The following is an 18,808-nucleotide window of genomic DNA, read 5'->3' as shown; positions in this document are numbered from 1 at the left end:
CGGTTTCGCCGGTTGGACGAAAGTCGAAGCGGTGCTCTCGACCATTCCCTCTGCCCCTCCGAAAATTTAAAATCGCTGCTGAGAATATCACGGCATTAATTTCCTGTACGCGAAGCGCCATGGAAAACAATCAAAAATCGCGGCCTTGCTCGTCGTCAAGGTGTTCGTTCGTCTCGTTGCTTTTCTCCCTCCGAAGAGAAGAGTTTGCTCGGATCTAAGAGAGAGATACGCGTCGAGAGCTCGTGCGTAGGTGATCGCGACGGTGACCGATTTCGCGAATATCTCTCTGCAAGCTCGTCCCTCTCGTCGTCGCTTTTGCGGCGATATATAACCTAGATTCGTGGCGGTTCGATCGGTAGAAATAAGATGAGAAAAGACGAGCCGGATTTCACGAAGGCGACGACGCTTCGATATCACGACTTCGACGTTGGAGATGGCAGCAGGAAGGCCGACGTTCTCGATGTAGCTCGCGCGTGCTTATACGATAGGGTTTACGAAGGGACTACCACGAAAGGGTAAGTTTTCTTCTCCTCCTCGATTCCATTCGTCGCCCTCACGCACATACGAATCGTCGTCCTTTTCGACGAAAAATTTCTTTCCGCGATCGAAAGGAACGAGAGCCCTTTCTCCAAGGGGTTATCGGACCTCTCACGGTCCGTTTGTGACTTCAATTTGTCTCATTAGCATCGCCGCGGGTATCGCTGTATAACGGGACGCGCACTAGCGCCGAGTGCATCGAGAGAGTGTACAGTCTTGTATCTCGATCGAATCGAATATTCGCACATTGGATCCTCCAAGTCCGAATTCGCTCGATGTCGAGGTTGCGCTTTGACGTTCGTTCGACGCTGCTTCCGATACGCGGACACGCTTCGACTTTCTTAAAACGCCTACGCGTGCTAAACGCTTTTCCTCAACTTTCGTACCTTCGTCGCGAAGCTTAAAGCTCGTCGCGCGATGGAAGAGAAACTGTTTTCACGGCTATCGTTCGACCTTGCAAGCGCGTCGATCGCTCCTTCTTTCCTCTACCTCGTCCTCTTACCTCGTGTCCTTTCACGTGACTTCGAATATAGCTTCGTATGCGTCGGCAAGTACCGGTAAAACGAGTCGAATTCTTACGTTCTTGTTCGTAGACGCGTTCGTCACGTTCGACGATGCGAATGGAACGATCGATCGAAAACAACATCTCCTAACGACGCTTTCTCGATCTTCGGAGGAAACGCAAAATCGTTCCTTCTCTGTCGAACGCGCTGTTACGGTCGAGGCAACGATACACGTCGTTATCGCAAAGTCCGAGTCCCGCTCGAGTTCGATCGAAACAAGAATTTTATTTTATCGTCGTAGCCGATAATCGACGACTATCGTAGTCGAGCTACAAGTATAACGGGATAACCTGGATCAGCTTAGCCTACACGTACTTGCGCGTCTAGCCAAGACTCTTTCGAGCCGCCCCTCCTAGTTCAACTAGGCGCGTTTGTTATTTGTCGCGAAGAATCGACCCGGTTCGATCTATCGCTCTATAGCCTCCATACAGATTTTCGCGTCTGAAGAACGCCGACGACTTTTCTAACCGATTGTAATCGGTTTTCCTGCCCTAAGGACCTTGTTTTCTTCCTCTCATATGCAATTGAAACTAATTTAGCACTACTGATTCGCAGAGATTAACCGTTTCCTCTGTCGCGAACAAACCTCGCGTAGGTTATCCATTAAATTTATTTATCGTCCGAGTTCGAACTCGGCGACTCGTCTGGCATCGATCCTGACGAAAATGCGAGGAAACGTCGACCCCCCGAAGGACGTGCGATAAATAGCTACATACGTGATATTTGCGCGTAACGCCTAAATTTCAACGACGAGACGATCGATTCGTTGCGATAATAGGGTTTACAGCGACATAGGATTTGTGTGCGCGCGTTTTTCTGCTCCTTGATGAGCACTCCTGTAACAAGATGACTCGCACAGATCGAACGCGCGATCTTCCAACTAGTCGGTGAGATATCTCGTTCGATCTTTCGCCCGAGATGCAAATCCTTCTCTTAATCTCGATGCGTGTTCCATAACCCGTCGACGCATTTCGAGAGACCGTTTAAAATGAACTCATCTAGAACGACCGGATAAGTATTTCCTGTCTTTTACCACGTACGTGGTTTCTCTATAATTATGCGATAGGCGTCGATGCTAGAATCGATGGATCAATTTTATGCCCGGAGTTATCGAAATTCTCGTTAAATATCGAACAACTCGTCGAACGATCGATAAAGCCGCAGTTTCAAGTTTTTCCCCTGGACGTTCGATTACGCGCGAGTGTCGCCCGATAATCCTTTGAGATAAATCCAGATAAATCCGAGATTTCCTTCGTCGGAATCGACGTACTCGGTCGTCAGAGTTCGTCGACCTCCTCGTCGCAGTTCCTCGTCTGGAGGCATTCGTGTCATTTTTCATATCTCTCTTACCAATTGTCGTGTGCGAATGAAGAACGACACGGATGGATTCCCATTGAAATTATTGATCTGACATACACCGAAGACGGATGCGGTATCTATATAGGATTCCATCGATTTTACCTAATTTGGTAAAACTTGCGATCGATTAGGACGAAAGAGGAGGCAGGTTTCTTCGAAAGGGGGACTTTAAAAAGAATCGGTGGTCTAATCGGGCGAAACTTTTCTTCGCAGATGAGGGAGAAAAAGGACTGAAACGAAATAACGGCCATTTAACAGGGACAAACGAAGAGAAAAGAAACCTTTGGCGGCGGTGGTGCACGGGCACGAGTCGAAATAAATTAGAAACGGGAGATAATGGAATATTCACCGACGAGGTGTCGCCCACGCACCGATTCTTAGCGTTCTGCTCGGAACTTGGAAGTTACCTTTTTATCTGCCAAGTTGCGAGCTTCCACGCGTGAGGGAAGAAGGCGAAGGTCGAACCGATCGACGGGTTCGATCGTGAGAGGAGGATCGTCGGACGTCTAAGATCCCGATCGACGCGAATCGACGCGCTCGTCTCTCATCTCCCTTGAGAAAATCAAGTCGGATCGATGCGATTCGTCTTGAACGTCGTTTTTTTTTTTCAAGTCCGACGAGTCAGAAACGACGCGCCCTGGATTTTTGCCTCCTAAGCGATCTTTCTATCGTAAAACCGCAAGGACTTTGTTGACGAACCGTTGCGACAAGGAGCGCGTGGTAGATACTTCCTCCCGTCGTACCTCCTTCCCTTCTATCGCGTTCCAACGTTCGTCTTTGTCGATAAAATTTCCTGCTCTTCTACCAGTCGACTATAAACGTTTAAACGTCTGCGAATGGATCCTCCCTCGATCGCACTTTATTCGCTTTGCGATTCATATCGCGATTCATTTTTAACTTATTTCACTTTCCTTCTTATGTCATTAAACGAATTTCATTTCGAGGAGTCATTAATCGATCGCTACGATCGATCAAAAACTCGCGCAAGCCGGTACTACTATTTTTGTTTTTGTTACGACCGAACGCGCAAAAAATCACATAAACGTATCCGTACTTACGGACAATTGGCGACATCCGCGAGGTCGGCATTACGCGCGTACCGCGCGGACGATAAGAAAGATTCGCGGCAAGTGCGTAGATCAGTCTTAGTTTTAAAGGTAACCATAGTTACCCGGAACATTTAACTGGAGCACTTACGAATCGTCGAAGCTGTTTCTAGGACAGTAGTTTGGAACTTTCTACACAATGGTTTCCAAACTTACAACCCAGTGGCGTTGGGTTGTCTCAACTCCCTGAAACTCGGTCAAATTTACGCACGTCCGCAGCTTTTGTATTTATTCATTCGATATTAAGACGTGTCTCGAGTAGCGGTGGGCCACGACCCAAGTAAAATCCTTCCCTTCGGGGGATATACGACAAGTTAGAAACTTGTCGCGCTGGTTCGTCCTTGCGATATACTAGCGAATAACGCAGCGGAGAGATCGAGAAGGTAAAGAACTTGTTAGAGACATTAACAAGTTCTTTCTCATTTCGATCAGCGCAAGAAGCACTTCTTTCTATGCGAATCGCCACGAGTCGCTATCTTACTCTACTCGAATCCTACAAATTTACCGCGCGTTTTTGCTTTATCTCACGACTTTTTCATATTAAAACGAGGAACGGGACGATGCTTTCAGCCGTTTCTCGCCGTACGACTCGTTGATCGCATATGCGTAATTAATGAGAGCCACCGAAGGATCTCTCTATGGACGGTCGTCGATCTATCCTGTAACGCAACCGGTCGAAACCAGTTTTCTCTCTTTTTTCGTAGAGCCTTCGAACGTCCGATCGCTGTCGGAGCCTCGCGCAGCGACGTGGACTTTCTAGGCTTTTATGAAACGATCACCCTTCGCCGTCGACGATGACTCTTGTACGAAATTTGGAAGAACGTTTAATATACGTAACCGCACGTCGAAGATTACTTTGAGATTCCTTTCAATTCCTAGGATTGCTTGTAGACGCTGGGGAGATATATTCTGTTGTACGGACGAATTTCTGATAGCGCGCGACGTTACGAATTCGCATACGATACAACCGAACGAAGTGGTCGAATTTTCATTTTGAAGCGTGCGAAGGATATATCGATGGAAAGGCTCGATGCGCTTTATCGTCGATACTGGCCAAGGATACGATTAATGCGTCTGGCATAATTTTGATCGAGCGTGCCTTTTCGCGTCGAAAGCAACATGGGAAAAGTGAGGAGGACGGAGGTATAAGAGGAAGAGAGAGAAGTCGCGCGTAAAAAGAAAAGGAGAGTCGTCGAAACTCCGTGGCGCTAGGAACGAGAGTGACTGAGAGAGGATCACGGAGGTAGGGAGAGGGCGTTTAAATACGAGGAGAAACGCGCGCGCCCGTTCAGTCCGGCGCCACACTCCAAACCGTTCCACGTACGTATGTATGTCCGGACTCGAACGAGGAAAGAGTAGAGAAAGAGAAGAGGAGATCCTTTCGAAGGATATAACCTTGGGAAAGAGAGACCAGTGGAGGAAAAATTTCTCCTAAGCAAAAGGCTTTCGATCTAACCCGATGAAATCGTAAACAAAACGCATCGAGTAAAAACTTTTTAGTGTGTGTTCGTCGTGTGCTAGTGAGTCATTAGGAAAAGGAAAGGCGAGCAAACGAAGAAAACGAAGAGTTACACAAGGATTTGAAAAAGAATAGAGACTGGGACAGAGTAATATCGTCAAAATGACGAACAGTATGAAGCAAACCGTCATTAAGTGAGTTTTAGATTTAACTGCGATATTTCTTCTCCTTTATCGCGTACGTAATTAACAGAAACGTTTAGCCATTTCGTAAAGAAGTTGGAAAATAAGTGACGGTAGGCTAAAACGTTCTAGAGTTGAAATAAATATCGTTGTTTTCCTCTATAAGATTAAACGATGGATCCAGTGTCTAATGAAATTGAATTCGATTCGATTAATAAATTGAAGAGACGTGCGACTAAAGCGCGATAAATTTCATCGAGTAGACGTTTGAACTATCGGTACAGGGATCATTTTTTTCCATCGCGTAACGAAGGAGAAGCCGTAAGACGTCGTTTTTATTAGAAGTGCGCAGTGTGCCATTTTTACGTGTATGCAGAGAGAGAGAGAGAGAGAGAGCGCGCGCGCGCAACGCGGATTGGCCGATCGTAAGATGCAGCTTTCCCGTATCGAGTTTTATGTTTCTTTTCTTTCCGGTTGATTTTTACGAGGGACCGCCTGTATATAGTAGAAACCCGCGCATTTATACGTCCGTACCGCTTTTATCGGCTAGATAGGTCTACCGATACTTTACGTAACGTCGGCAAAAAGCCGCCGATCAATCGGTGAAACCAGTCAAGTTCGATCGAGAATAAAAAGTATATCGCGGAAGATGAAAGTTTAACAAAGATCGTTGTGTCGTTTCAACGATTCGAACCTACGTACTACCTTTTTCTCAGAACCAGAGAGACAGATTTTTACGTTTTTATCGTTTCAATCGTTTTATCCATCACAGAAACCTTGAAGAGAATAAAACATGCACCTGCTTCGAGAAATAATTATTCGAATAGCCTTTCTCGTCCCAACGACGAGAGATCGAGCTGTAAATTTCCAAACGAGAGACTCCGTTGGTCCTCGTCAAGCTTCGCCTTATCGCTACTATATCGAGATTAGAAAAACTTATCTTCAGCTTCGTTGGCAACAATTACATCTCGAAAGAAATCGGCCTCACGCGTTGCTCCGACAATCAAGGTGTTCGCGCGCAGGTAGCTGGATCATATCGTCGCGTCGCGTCGCGTCGCGTCGCGTCGCGTCGGGCAGAGATCTTGCTTTCACACGTATTACGAACTCGAATCTTTATGAAAATTACACGATTAGACGAGCCTATTCCGCGATGGAAGTAGAAATCTTGTGACTTCAATGCACGCCAGGATTCTGACGATGATAAAACACGTCGACCAGGCATTGATGTTACGGCCGAGAACTTTTCTTTTGTCCTTAGATCTTAAAAACGCAACGTAGATAATCAAGTATCACCGGCCAAGCATCGCTCTCTCGTTCAAACTCGATCGAAACAAACGTAAGTGTCGACGATTTGCTTGTATCGTGGAGTATTAATTCTTTTGGAACTCGTTCGAAATCGGCGAAAGAACGGACGGAAATTCTTTCGCGGAACGTTAAAGCACGCGCGTGGGGGCGAGCGCGCGCGCGCGCACGCACGTGAACGTACACGCTGATCGATTCAATTATCGAGGTCTTACTAACAATAGAGCTGCATGTTAAACGCATTTTGCGCCAAAGTGGAACGAAATGAGACGATATGGTATAGCACGTAAAGATCGAAATTCAGTTGGCGCGTTACATTTGTCTTTCTCTTCGCGTTCATATAAATTACGAATTAATAGATTCGCGATACGATCTTTAATCGTTTTTCTTCTTCTTACCTAAGAAGGTATAAATAAATACGTACAAACGAACGACTATGAACGAATAAGAATATTCGACTTTTCAAAGATACGATGGATCGTTTGATCCTAAATTTAGATCGTTCCTTATTCGATTTTCGACGAGACAAAGCGAACGGATCGTTGAAAAGAAAACGACGCTCGTGCGATGCTCGCTCGTAAACACTTGAAATTTGCAAAGCCTACTAAAGGTCGAGTCGAGCATAGCGAAAGTTCCACGATCCCGTTTATCCTCCAGACACCATTAAGGTTCATGGTGCAAGTTTACAAATGTCTACCAAGTCGCAACGCGTTATAACAATAAGCCGACAGAACGAGATTATTTACATAAAGCTATTAGGCTTCGATATTCTTCCCGAGTCTTGCATTAGCGTTTCTCGTTTGCGCAATCTTGATCTTGCTCGATGGACGAAACCATTTCGTATAGCCAAAATAACGATCCCTAACGGCGAAGATATTTTCGTAATGTCGCCAACAATGTTTGCGATATCATCCTTAAAAGAGGAATATATAATACTACGAGCCGTAAGCACGTTGATTGCTTTTCCAAGCTTCTTCAGATTCTTCCTTTGTTTGAAAAGCAATTACGATGCGTCTCGTAAAACAACAAACGATAGACGTGGACGAATAGCGTCGAACATGACGCTCTTTTCTTTAAAAAATTTCCCTTCCTTCGATTGATCTATTAGACAAAGATTTTCATGCCGCGCCGACGGATGTAAGTACATTGACGAAACCGCTAATTGTAAATGGAAATAAATATGTATATGGTAAAATCGCAATGACAGGTAAAAAACAACACAAACAAAAAGAAGAAAAAAAGAAAGATACCAGGAAGGCATGAAAGAACGAAACAAAGAGGAATTTATACGAGTCCTCTCGCGATAACGAGCGGCCAACGAGCCGTTCGTTCGACGGATGATCTCGTGTCTCGCGTAATTATCGAAATTGATTTATCTCCCCCGAGTAATTTCGGACGAGAGTGGATTCTCGTTGCAATCGACGTTGCAATAATTCGTTTTGCTGAACGAAATAGAACGCGTTTGGCGGTGAGAAAAACGAAAAGGCTATAATAGAAATTGACAAGTAAGGGATCACGCGTTATCGGCGAAAAGTCACATTTCACGATTAACGTATGGATACTTTTGAATCGCGCTCACGCGATGAAATATAGATCTCCTGCTCCGGAATTCATTTGATCATGCCTCTACTACCGTACGATTCAAGCCCACTCGAATTAATTACCGGCGACTCCTCGTAACGACGTTACGACGTTACGACGTTACGGCGTTGCGGCGTTACGACGTTACGACGTTACGACGTTACGGCGTTGCGACGTTACGACGTTACGGCGTTGCGACGTTACGACGTTACGCTTTAACGCGCGTCGTTTAACAACAGTTACAACGAACGTAGTCATACGCGATATTTCGAGTATTATCGATCAAAGAAATATTGCAGTACTCATAAATAAGATACGAAAAATCAGTTGGCTCGGACAAATAATAAAGTTACATTGTTTCCATTTATACGTTCATACGTTATATTTGATTAGTAGTTATGCATGATGCAACTAAGGATGTACTATCCACGTGATAGGATCGTTGAAGCGTTAGCACGGAAACGTGCTTTTGTCCTCGAGCTCGGTTAGGAGTACTCGGTTAGGATACCTACGTATATTTCTTGCGAAATATTCACAATATCGCGGTTCCGCAAGAGGAGATGTTAGAAAAGAGCTACGCAGAAGTTGCATTCGATAATTTCCGCGATATCGCATCGCCTTGTCCGGGTTGCATAATCTCGTGTTCGGTAGACGTAGATACGTAGACGCATATATACATCGAGAAGGAAAGAAGGAAGAAACGAAAGAGGAAGTAAGAGAAAAATAAGCGGAAGCGGAGCTTCGTGCGCTATTATATCGCGCGCGAAAAGAGGAGCACGCGAGACACGATTTTGTTAGGAGCCGCTCTCCTCCCGGTACTACTTTCCCTCCTCGTCGCAAGTTTTCGCACTTGTGAAGGAGAACGACTCCGTAGTTCCGACGAATAAATCATAATTCCGAATGGTAATGAAATTATAATCGTTTTTGAATAATCATTCGTGATACTAGTTGCCGTATTTCTATCATCTCGACGACCATTGGCAGACGCGCCTTCGCGATTATTCTTGCTCAAGGGAACGTTACGCAAGTCGATTTCAAAAATATTTTCTTTGGCAGCGTAGCTAATAAAGCGAACGATCAGTGTATCGCGACATCTCTCACTCTTATCATCTTCGCACGATAGATCTGGCGGTTGCCATACCGCCCACGAATTTATTCGTTTCCTTGTATTACGCGAGCGCGAACATCGCGCGTTTCTACGATTTCGGGAGATCGTGCGCGACCTGTTCGATAAGGACGAATCTTCTCCTTATCGGTTCTTTTCTTTCACGATTCCATAAGCGGAGTCTTACTTTCTACAGGAAACGACGTTTCCGCCTGACGAGCAGCAAGCATACGCGATCCTGTATTTCGCGAGCCTATCCAATGTAAGATACATACGTCGTTTATTTGGTCGATTAAAAGTATGCCATCGTTCGTTCGTAAGTACGTATTTCAAAGAGACACCTTGAGCATTTGGTATGCTTATAGTAGACCGATCGCTTGTCGCGCGCACGCGCTCGCGTGTGCGTCCCCGTCGATTCGTATGTATACCTGTACAAGTATCGGATGGCCTCTGGCTTCCTCTCCATACAAAATTACTAACGTACACTGATATTTATAAACATATATCGTTCTAGAATAATACCGAGAAGGGATAGCACGAGACACATATCGTAAGAGAAATTTGACCGAATGGAGAGGGAACTACCATCATACGCCGTTTCTCTCCGCGGGTATACACGCATACATCAGCTTTTAGATTCGCGAAGCAGACGAGAACGAATTCGTATTCCGCGCACCTTTCGAATCGTTTGTACTCGAATCGCATTTGCCTCTCCTCGAGTAACTGGCCTAGAGTTCGGAATAAATTTCAAGCCACGAGGTCTCTCGCCTTTCTTACGTAGCTTATACGTTATGTATTCTTGAATCTATGTCGAATCGAAGGAGGAGCGAGTCGAAGGAAAAATTTCATTTGAAAATCGTGAGAAAAGAGTCGGGACGAAATATTATCGACCTTGATGGCAATTGTTAAATCGCGTGAGAACACGATTTAATAAATTGCCATATAGAATTCAAGTGAGCGAATTAATTCCATTTCAAGCGTCTTCCACGATCTTGTAATTTGCGGAAATGAAAAAATCTACTATTATCAATTACCCACTGCACGTCGCATAAGGAATTATAAAAGAGATTGAGAGAAGAAGGTAGAAGATGAAAATCAAGAAGAGCAAGACAAAAGACTGTATAACGCTGAAGGACATCGCTTTGAAAGCGAAGAAATAGAAGGAAAGGAAAGGAAACGAAACGAAACGAAACGAAAAATGGAAGATGAAAGAACCGTCCGAAGGTAGTATGTTTGACCAAGATGGTAAGGCTCGCCATGAGCCACTCGTTCTTTTTCGGATTAACATGCGGACTACATTCTTTTTTAGTGTATATACTCGACGTGCTGACGTGGTCGGTCGGTCGGTCGGTCGGTCGGTCGGTCGGTCGGTCGGTCGGTCGGTCGGTCGGTCGGTCGGTCGGTCGGTTCGTCCCTCTCTTTTTCATGAAAAGTATGTTAAACGAGCGACCGTTCGATTCGAATCGTTCTGTCAAAGGATTACCGTCTCGATATCGAACGAGACTCGATTACAAATACGATCGAGCAACGACGATATACAGCAATGATATATACCAACGATAGCTTTCTGCGACGCTAATACACATACCTAGATACATCTAAGATCGAAGACTTTGAAATCGATGAAATTTATCGAGATTCAGAATCGATTTAACCGTTAGCTAATTTATTATGCGTGCCCAAATGAGATCTGTAGACCTTTTAAAATCGTTATAAATTCATAATTATCGATACTCGTTCCTCGTTGGATCGATCTCGTTTACGATTTCATGAGCGTAGACTCGATTGACTGATCATTGGCCCGACAAATTCGTGATCGAACGCGAACCTAATTTTGATATCCTGGTAAAACGACTGCGAGAACCGTATCTTCGTCGATGAAACTCGTTACTCATAAAACGATGGAACATTTTTGTTTCGTTATCTAACGTAATAATGTAAATATGGTTGTTCTTTCATCGAGCATGATGAAGAATTTATAAAGAAAGGGAAGAAATTATTTCTAATTATAATTTAGAGGATAAACCTTATAAGAGAGACCTTACATTTTTCTTCTCCTAATTCCTACATATATCGTACATATACATATACATATACATATACATACGTGTGTGTGTGTATAGACTTATTTACGCCGAGGACGAGAAACCTGTTGCATTTTTACGATTTTTATGATTCTTACGACGTTCTTACAAAGTAAATCGATATCGTTCAAGCGTCAAAAGGAATCTAATCGAAAGCTTTTCTCCTCGTCTTTCTTAACGACTGCGGCGATCGGAAAATAAAGTAACACCGGGACCATGGACTTTCTCGTAATTATTCAACCGTGGCGTGGTCGATATATCCGATATATCCGAGCTCTCTCAAACGAACGTTGAATCAAGCGCCGTTCAACGGCAATAACATCTCGATCATTGTTACAGCTCAAACCTTGTAGTATTGCCATAAATTCTAACGGAAAAGACACTATATCTAATTATATCTTTATTATCCTTCGCCGCTAATATTTCGAAGAATACGTTGAATTAAACACATATGTGTGTCCGAAATCTCGTGTCGATGCGCACCGAAGAGGTCATTACACTCGATTGCGTCGTCCCGTAGATGAAACTCTATTGCGTTGCTCGGCATTGGCCCAAGTAGTACCTACACCTAAAGATATATCTAAATTACTTAAGTAGATATATTCATGTGCGTGCTCGGCACGAGTCTCGTAGCGGCCATTCAAACGTAGGCCGAATTGAAAGCGTACACGGCTATTTGATAAAACAAGGTGAAGTTCTTGAAACTCGTATTTTATTTTTCGTTCCAATGAAAAGAAATGGTATCTCCAGCTTAATTTGTCAATTTATTTTTCATTCGCAATGATTTATTTGTGCTGTTAGAATATGATTAATTATTATTATCGCACATTAATGAAAGTTTTCCTCAAAAAGAAAAATCGAAATTATCATCGACAAATATACGAAAAACTATTTATCCTGGGCTTAATGCTATTATCGGTTAAGGTGTTCCTACGTCCCCTTTTCACTATCGCGAAATGACCAGCTCGTACGTTAGCGATAACGATACAAAACTACGGTCGAAGCGATTGCGACATTCCAAGTAAGTAAGTACTTACGTGCTTTATCGCAATTACGTCGAGCGCGGCAAAAGACGAGTTTTTTCCTACGTTTAATCTCCACGCAGGATATTCCTCGGTGCGTTCCTTGACAATGTATTCTTCGGCTATCTCGAACGACACTTTGTTCGTCTTTATCACATTAGATGCTCTGTCTGTGCGTGCGCATCATGCCTGTATGTATATGTATATATGTATACTGGCTTCCATTTCTTTCGATCGATCTCGTCGATAGAATTGGCAAATCGCAAAAACTATCATCGTTCCTTCATTTCTAATCCGATAGAGACACGCTTAATTGAACTCTAACGAAAAAGATTATCAAATACGAGTCGCTTGCGACAAGAAATTATTCAATCGTAAAGAATGAACGGACGCTCGGCGAGTAAAAGGAAGAAATGTCCAAATCATTTATCGCGTTAGTTTCTTTTTCTTTATGTAACGACGAAAAGTTTGAGTAGGAAGAAATTTCAATCAAGCGTAATTCCTAATCCGTTATTAAACCGGCGGACTTGGAGAGAGAAAGAACGACCAAGACAATTCATAATTTTAGCAATTCGGTAGAAATAGCCTCGCGAATTTATCGTACGATCGATTGGAATTACGATTCATTACAATTCCGAACCTCGTACACTCGTATCGAATTGTCATGATAGAAATGTAGAAACGTACGAGCAGATTGTTTTACCTTCGTCTACGTTTCCAGAAATCCAACATGGTGGAAGAGACGATCGGCTTTGGAACGTGGATTAACGGTAATCGCAGTGTCCGGTGTCCTCTTGTGCATCGCCCTGGCCGTCGCGCTCGGTGTATTGGCCGCGAATACAGCATCTTGCGAGCAGTCGTCGAACGGTAAGAAATGTTATTTGCTCTTTTCTACAATGCGTCTCCATTTAGACCTGGTAATCCGATTGCCCATTAATAACAGTTAAACTCGTTATAAATATTGTTCAAAGAATTGATGTGATTACGACTCGTGTCGATCATTCGACGCAATGGAGAAAGGAGTGGGTTGCGTGCGACCGGAGATCAAATAATTGAAAAATAAGCAAAGAAAAGAGAAAGAGAAAAATATATTAATCCTATTCTGCTGATTCTGACGCATATCAGTATATTTTTGGAATCGTCGATTACAGGAATCGCGTCAGAATCAATAGTGTTTTGAAAATTAGTCACTAACCACGTCGGAGTAATCGCGTAAAACTATAAAATACATAAGCGTCGAACGCGATAACGCAGTAGAGTTTTTAAATATTTGAATTAATTTACATTAACATCCCGCGATATTTTTGGTCGATCGACGTCTCCTACGACATCGAAGAGATCTCGGAAAGATTGAAAAAAAAACGGTGGAGAAAAGAAAGAGATGAAAGAAAAGATTCGATGCTTATAATTAATTAGTACGTCGGATAAAATAAACGAGACGACTCGAGCAATGCTTCTTTTTTTCTTTTTTTTTTTTTTTTTTTTTGATTTGACATCATAAAAATACAAATGTCATTATGAAGCATGTGAAATATAACTATACCCTATCACATAGAAAGGACGCGCGTCTATCGACTGCGTTCGCTTTTATTAACGCAATTATTCTCCGGTAGTCAACAAGATAGAGAGATAGATCGCAACTATATCGAGTCATGTCTTTCGGTTACGATCTTGATCTCGCTTTGTTTGTCGCTCGTTTTACCACTTGCCCCCTCGTAAAACCATTCGATAATCTATGTTGGACGCAATTATTTCAATTCGGTGCAACCATTAAGCGTTGAATTGGCATTAAATAGAGATTAATCGATCTAAGAGCGTAGCTAGGTTAAACGATGCACGTTCACCATTAACTTCAATAAGTCCCGACGGTATCGGATGTACCGAAGCAATCCAGGAGAAAGAAATTTATCGACGAGCGTTGTCTCTTTTCGCAAACGTATCCTCTCGCTTTAACAATTAATACGCACACGCAGCTCATAGTTTTCGAGAAGCTTGACCGCAACGCGCCCGAATATTTATCTTTGAAGCAAAAAAAGTGGAGAATGAGCGAATCATTCTGCTTCGTGTTGCTACTCGAATTCACGATCGTCCATCGTCGGGTTATCGAACGAGAAAAATCTAGTCTCTGGACTAGTCCCGCGATCGGCAAAATTCGCAAACATTAATTCGTCATTAATCTTGCAATCGTTACCGTACTCGTATTCGTTAGACACTCGTCGCCATACATACTTGCCTATTTTTCGCCTGTGACTCTTTTCTGACCGTTCACGGTTATAGAGATGGATAGCTTTAGAATAGCTTTGCATTAATGTCACATAATATCGCATATGATTTTTTACACTCGCCAATCCGCATCTGCACGCACAACATCTGCACACGCCATAAGTTGCCGCTAATTCAGAGCAACTACCGTCCACAGCGGAAGCTCTAAAAGTAATCAAAGATACCGCCACCATCGATCGTCAACCATCGGAGAAAGAAAACATATGCTTCTCTCCAGGATGCGTTCACACGGGTGAGTTTTAACTGATAAAGATATGAATGAAATAAAATGCAAGATTTTCCATTAAATAAAGAAACGTGATCGCATTGACTCTCGCGAACCTTTTCGATAAAGCGTCCAAAGTATTGGAGAACATGGATCCCGACGTAGAGCCCTGCGACGACTTTTACAAATTCGCCTGTGGTGGTTTTCTCAAGTCCACCATCATTCCGGACGACAAGACTAGCGTAAATACGTTTAGCGTTATCAGCGATAATCTTCAGCAGCAACTTAGAACGAGTATTGAGGAGAAGAGCCCGCCGAATGAGCCACGCCCGTTCACGTTGGCCAAGATTTTCTATAAGAACTGCATGAATAAGAGTAAGTAACGCGGCTCTTGTAAAATTTATAAAACTTCATCTTGCCATTTGCAATCTAAACTGTATCGTCTCGATTATATTTTAGCGGCCATCGAAGAAAAGGGTTTAGAACCGTTGCTCGATATTTTGCAAATATTAGGCGGTTGGCCTGTACTAGAAGGTGACGCTTGGAAAGAAGAGAATTTCAATTGGAAGGACTCGGTTTACAAATTCCGAACAAGGGGTTATTCCGTCGACTACTTCCTAGATTTTAGCATTGGCGTGGACTTGAAGAACAGCACGATACGTATTATCGACGTAAGTTGGACAATCGTCATCTCGTTGCGATCCTAATTGCAACGATCAAGCAACAACTCTGATATCGATATGCTTGCAGCTTGATCAAGCGTCGCTCGGTTTGTCACGCGAGTACTTGTCCAAGGGCTTCGCTGATAAAATCGTCCAAGCTTATTACAATTACATGGTCGATATCGCCGTAATTCTTGGAGCCGACAAGGATAGAGCCGTAACGGAACTTAGAGATTCTCTGGATTTCGAAATGAAACTCGCGAATGTAAGTATTACGCGGTAACGAGGACTCTTGCGTTATCCCATTTTACGTCGTAATAGTTTCACCCGCCGTATCATTTCAATATTTTCCCTTCCTTCGAACAGATATCGTTGCCCAATGAAAAACGACGTAACGCCACATTGCTGTACAATCCAATGACCATAAAGGAATTATCAAACAACTATCCGAGCATACCATGGAAGGAATATTTTAACACGCTATTAGCACCGACCGTTCAGGTTGAGGAAAACGAAGTGGTGATCGTTAGCGTGCCAAGCTATATAAAGAGTTTGGAACAGCTTTTGAGTAGGACACCGAAAAGGGTACAAGCAAATTATGTCATGTGGAGGGCGGCAGCTGCGTCGGTCAGCTATCTTACGGAGAATATCAGAAAGAGGCAGCTTCAATATTCGACGGCTTTAAGCGGTAAAGCCGAGAGAGAGGCCAGATGGAAGGAGTGCGTCGACATGGTTTCCGGAAGTTTATCCATAAGCGTTGGCGCGATGTACGTGAGGAAATATTTTAAAGAGGACGCCAAGAAAAATGCCCTCGAGATGGTCAACGATATTAGGGAAGAATTTACCAAGATTTTGAAAAAGGTAAAATAATTTCGAATTGTTTCGAAAAGTATGTGATACGTACGTTAGTACATTAGTGCCGCGGACTCCTTTTAGGTCGATTGGATGGACGAAGAAACTAAAGAGAGCGCTCTAGATAAAGCGGCATCGATGTCCAGTCACATCGCTTATCCTGACGAATTGTTGGACGATAAGAAACTCGAGAAATTTTACGAGAAACTCGAATTGACCGAAGGGAATTATCTCGAAAGTATTTTGAATCTTACGCTTTTCGGAATAGAATATTCTTTCAGTAGACTTAGAAAGCCAGTTAACAAGAGTGACTGGATAACGCACGGAAAGCCAGCGATCGTGAATGCGTTTTACTCGTCTATAGAAAACAGTATTCGTACGTTATCTCCGTTGCTTTAAGAATCTCTCATTATCACATTGAATAGTCATACGACCGATATAACCTTTTCAAACGTATACGCAGAATTCCCAGCTGGCATTCTTCAAGGAACTTTCTTTAACAATGATCGGCCACGATACATGAATTACGGTGCTATCGGATTTGTCATCGGTCACGAGATCACGCATGGTTTCGACGATCAGGGCAGACAATTCGATAAGGAAGGAAATCTCGTCGATTGGTGGGCCCCAGAAACCAAAGAGAATTACCTGGAAAGAGCAGAGTGCATCGTTCAACAATATAGAAATTACACCGTCGAAGAAGTCGGTTTGAAAGTAAGAAAATTTCTCTTTCTCTCTCCCTCCCTCCGTAATTAGATGCCTTATTCAGATCTTATTGTTTCATTCCTCTCTCTCTCTCTCTCGTCTCGTCTCCCGAGCATACTCTTGCATTAACGAGTTTTCTTGCTTATAGTTAAATGGCATTAATACGCAAGGTGAGAATATCGCAGACAATGGCGGTATCAAGGAGGCCTACTTTGCATACAAAGAATGGGTCAAGCGAAATCATCCTGAACAGAAATTACCAGGACTTTTCTATACGCCCGAACAAATGTTTTGGATAAGCGCTGCCAATACTTGGTGCAGCAAATATCGGCCCGAAACCATGAAGCTTCGCATCACGACGGGATTCCATAGTCCTGGCGAATTTCGTGTTTTGGGTCCGTTCTCGAATATGAATGAATTCTCGAAAGACTTCAATTGCCCTGTTGGTTCCAAGATGAATCCTGAAAAGAAGTGTGCCGTTTGGTAGACCGCGTCGATCGACGAATTCCTTATCTTATCACCTTAGTCACAAAGAATGCAACGACGAACGACGCGTTTTCGATGTATATGCATAGATACATCTATGGTACATCGTTGATTTGACAGATCGCCGATATGCGTCCTCAAAGAACGAAGGTTCGCTCTAAAGATGCTTTATACCAATAACGACGAAGATGTTTCGTAAAAGGGATCATCTTCATTTTTTCTTTTTTTTTTTAACATGGTTAAACGTTTAAACTTGAAAATGGAATATAAGAAGAGTATCTATTCGTGTTTCTGACAATAGTCAAATGATTTCTAATTGATTAGATTATAATCGATTAGAATTTTACGTGTTTTAGGTAAACCTGATGTTTTAAACGCTACATTTGCTATTGTCTTTTTATAAAAAAAAAAAAAGAAAAAAAAAGAAAAAAAAGAACTATATCTCGTTTATCCTACGTGTTATGTAAATAAAAGTGAATGGTAGATGTCGAGTATTTAGCATCGTAACGTCTAGCTGCGAGCACTGTTAATGATTATTTTTTCGTTAAATTTTACGTTTACGCATAAATGTCGAAGACAATTGTTGCACGTGCGCGGTAGATTCTATTAAATTTTCTATTGTTAATCTATCGTTAATAATCTTCATCAATATTCACTATTCAATGTTAATAAGGGAGTACATGCATTGGAATGAAATATGGTTTTACTTTGTAACAATTAATGAAAATCGATATATCATTTTTATAGGATCAACTTCCTCTAAAATTAGACAGTAACGCGAGACTGCTAAAAAGTTTCTGCTGAGAAAAAAAATGTAAGATTAGTTTTCTTAAAGATATTTTTTCGTATTAATCAAATGGCGACATACGTTCCGTTGGTACTTTTTCAAATGGTAACTATGCTCATTAGAGAACTATACGATTGCTAACTATAGTTACCGTCTCAAAGTACTTAGACTACCTAGTATTAATCATATAATAGTTATATCTCGCAACCAATAAGAAAAATATATGTCCTTGCTTTTTATATCATCACACTCCTTTTGTATATATGTCTTGGATTAGCATTTACTTTTTATCCTTCTCTTTTCTTTTTACAGCGTATCTATAGCAACGCAATGTAGCATTTTAATAGTTAAACATTCGATAATCATATTTATTATAACAATGTAATATTTTCTTTTACTACTATTCAAATAGACAAGTATACTTATGCATTTGTTTTTGTTGTGCTTTCACTTTTAAATATAAAAGTGAAAAAAGAAAAAGAAAAAAAGAAACGAAAGGAAAGACCTGCATTATTTAACACAATTAGT

The 18,808-nt window shown here is 42.4% G+C and overlaps 1 protein-coding gene across 6 annotated transcripts; it reads left to right on the top strand.

The window, feature by feature from the left end:
* Nucleotides 1-145: 145 nt before the first annotated feature.
* LOC127071809 (neprilysin-2) lies at nucleotides 146-18,529 on the top strand. Of its 6 annotated transcripts, none has more exons than XM_051011494.1 (10): nucleotides 146-515; nucleotides 13,022-13,167; nucleotides 14,702-14,815; nucleotides 14,918-15,163; nucleotides 15,248-15,459; nucleotides 15,539-15,715; nucleotides 15,817-16,311; nucleotides 16,387-16,678; nucleotides 16,766-17,016; nucleotides 17,156-18,529. In XM_051011494.1, the coding sequence occupies exons 1-10, from the start codon at nucleotides 367-369 to the stop codon at nucleotides 17,492-17,494; spliced, it is 2,421 nt and encodes an 806-aa protein (XP_050867451.1). In that variant the 5' UTR covers nucleotides 146-366; the 3' UTR covers nucleotides 17,495-18,529. The 6 variants fall into 6 exon arrangements, with proteins under 6 accessions (XP_050867451.1, XP_050867449.1, XP_050867452.1 ...); XM_051011492.1 differs by having other exon boundaries at nucleotides 14,687-14,815; XM_051011495.1 differs by having other exon boundaries at nucleotides 153-515; nucleotides 14,720-14,815.
* Nucleotides 18,530-18,808: the final 279 nt, after the last annotated feature.

This window comes from Vespula vulgaris, chromosome 23, assembly GCF_905475345.1.
Source record: "Vespula vulgaris chromosome 23, iyVesVulg1.1, whole genome shotgun sequence".
Taxonomy (NCBI): Eukaryota; Metazoa; Arthropoda; class Insecta; order Hymenoptera; family Vespidae; genus Vespula; species Vespula vulgaris.
This window is presented reverse-complemented; position numbering and strand designations above follow the sequence as displayed.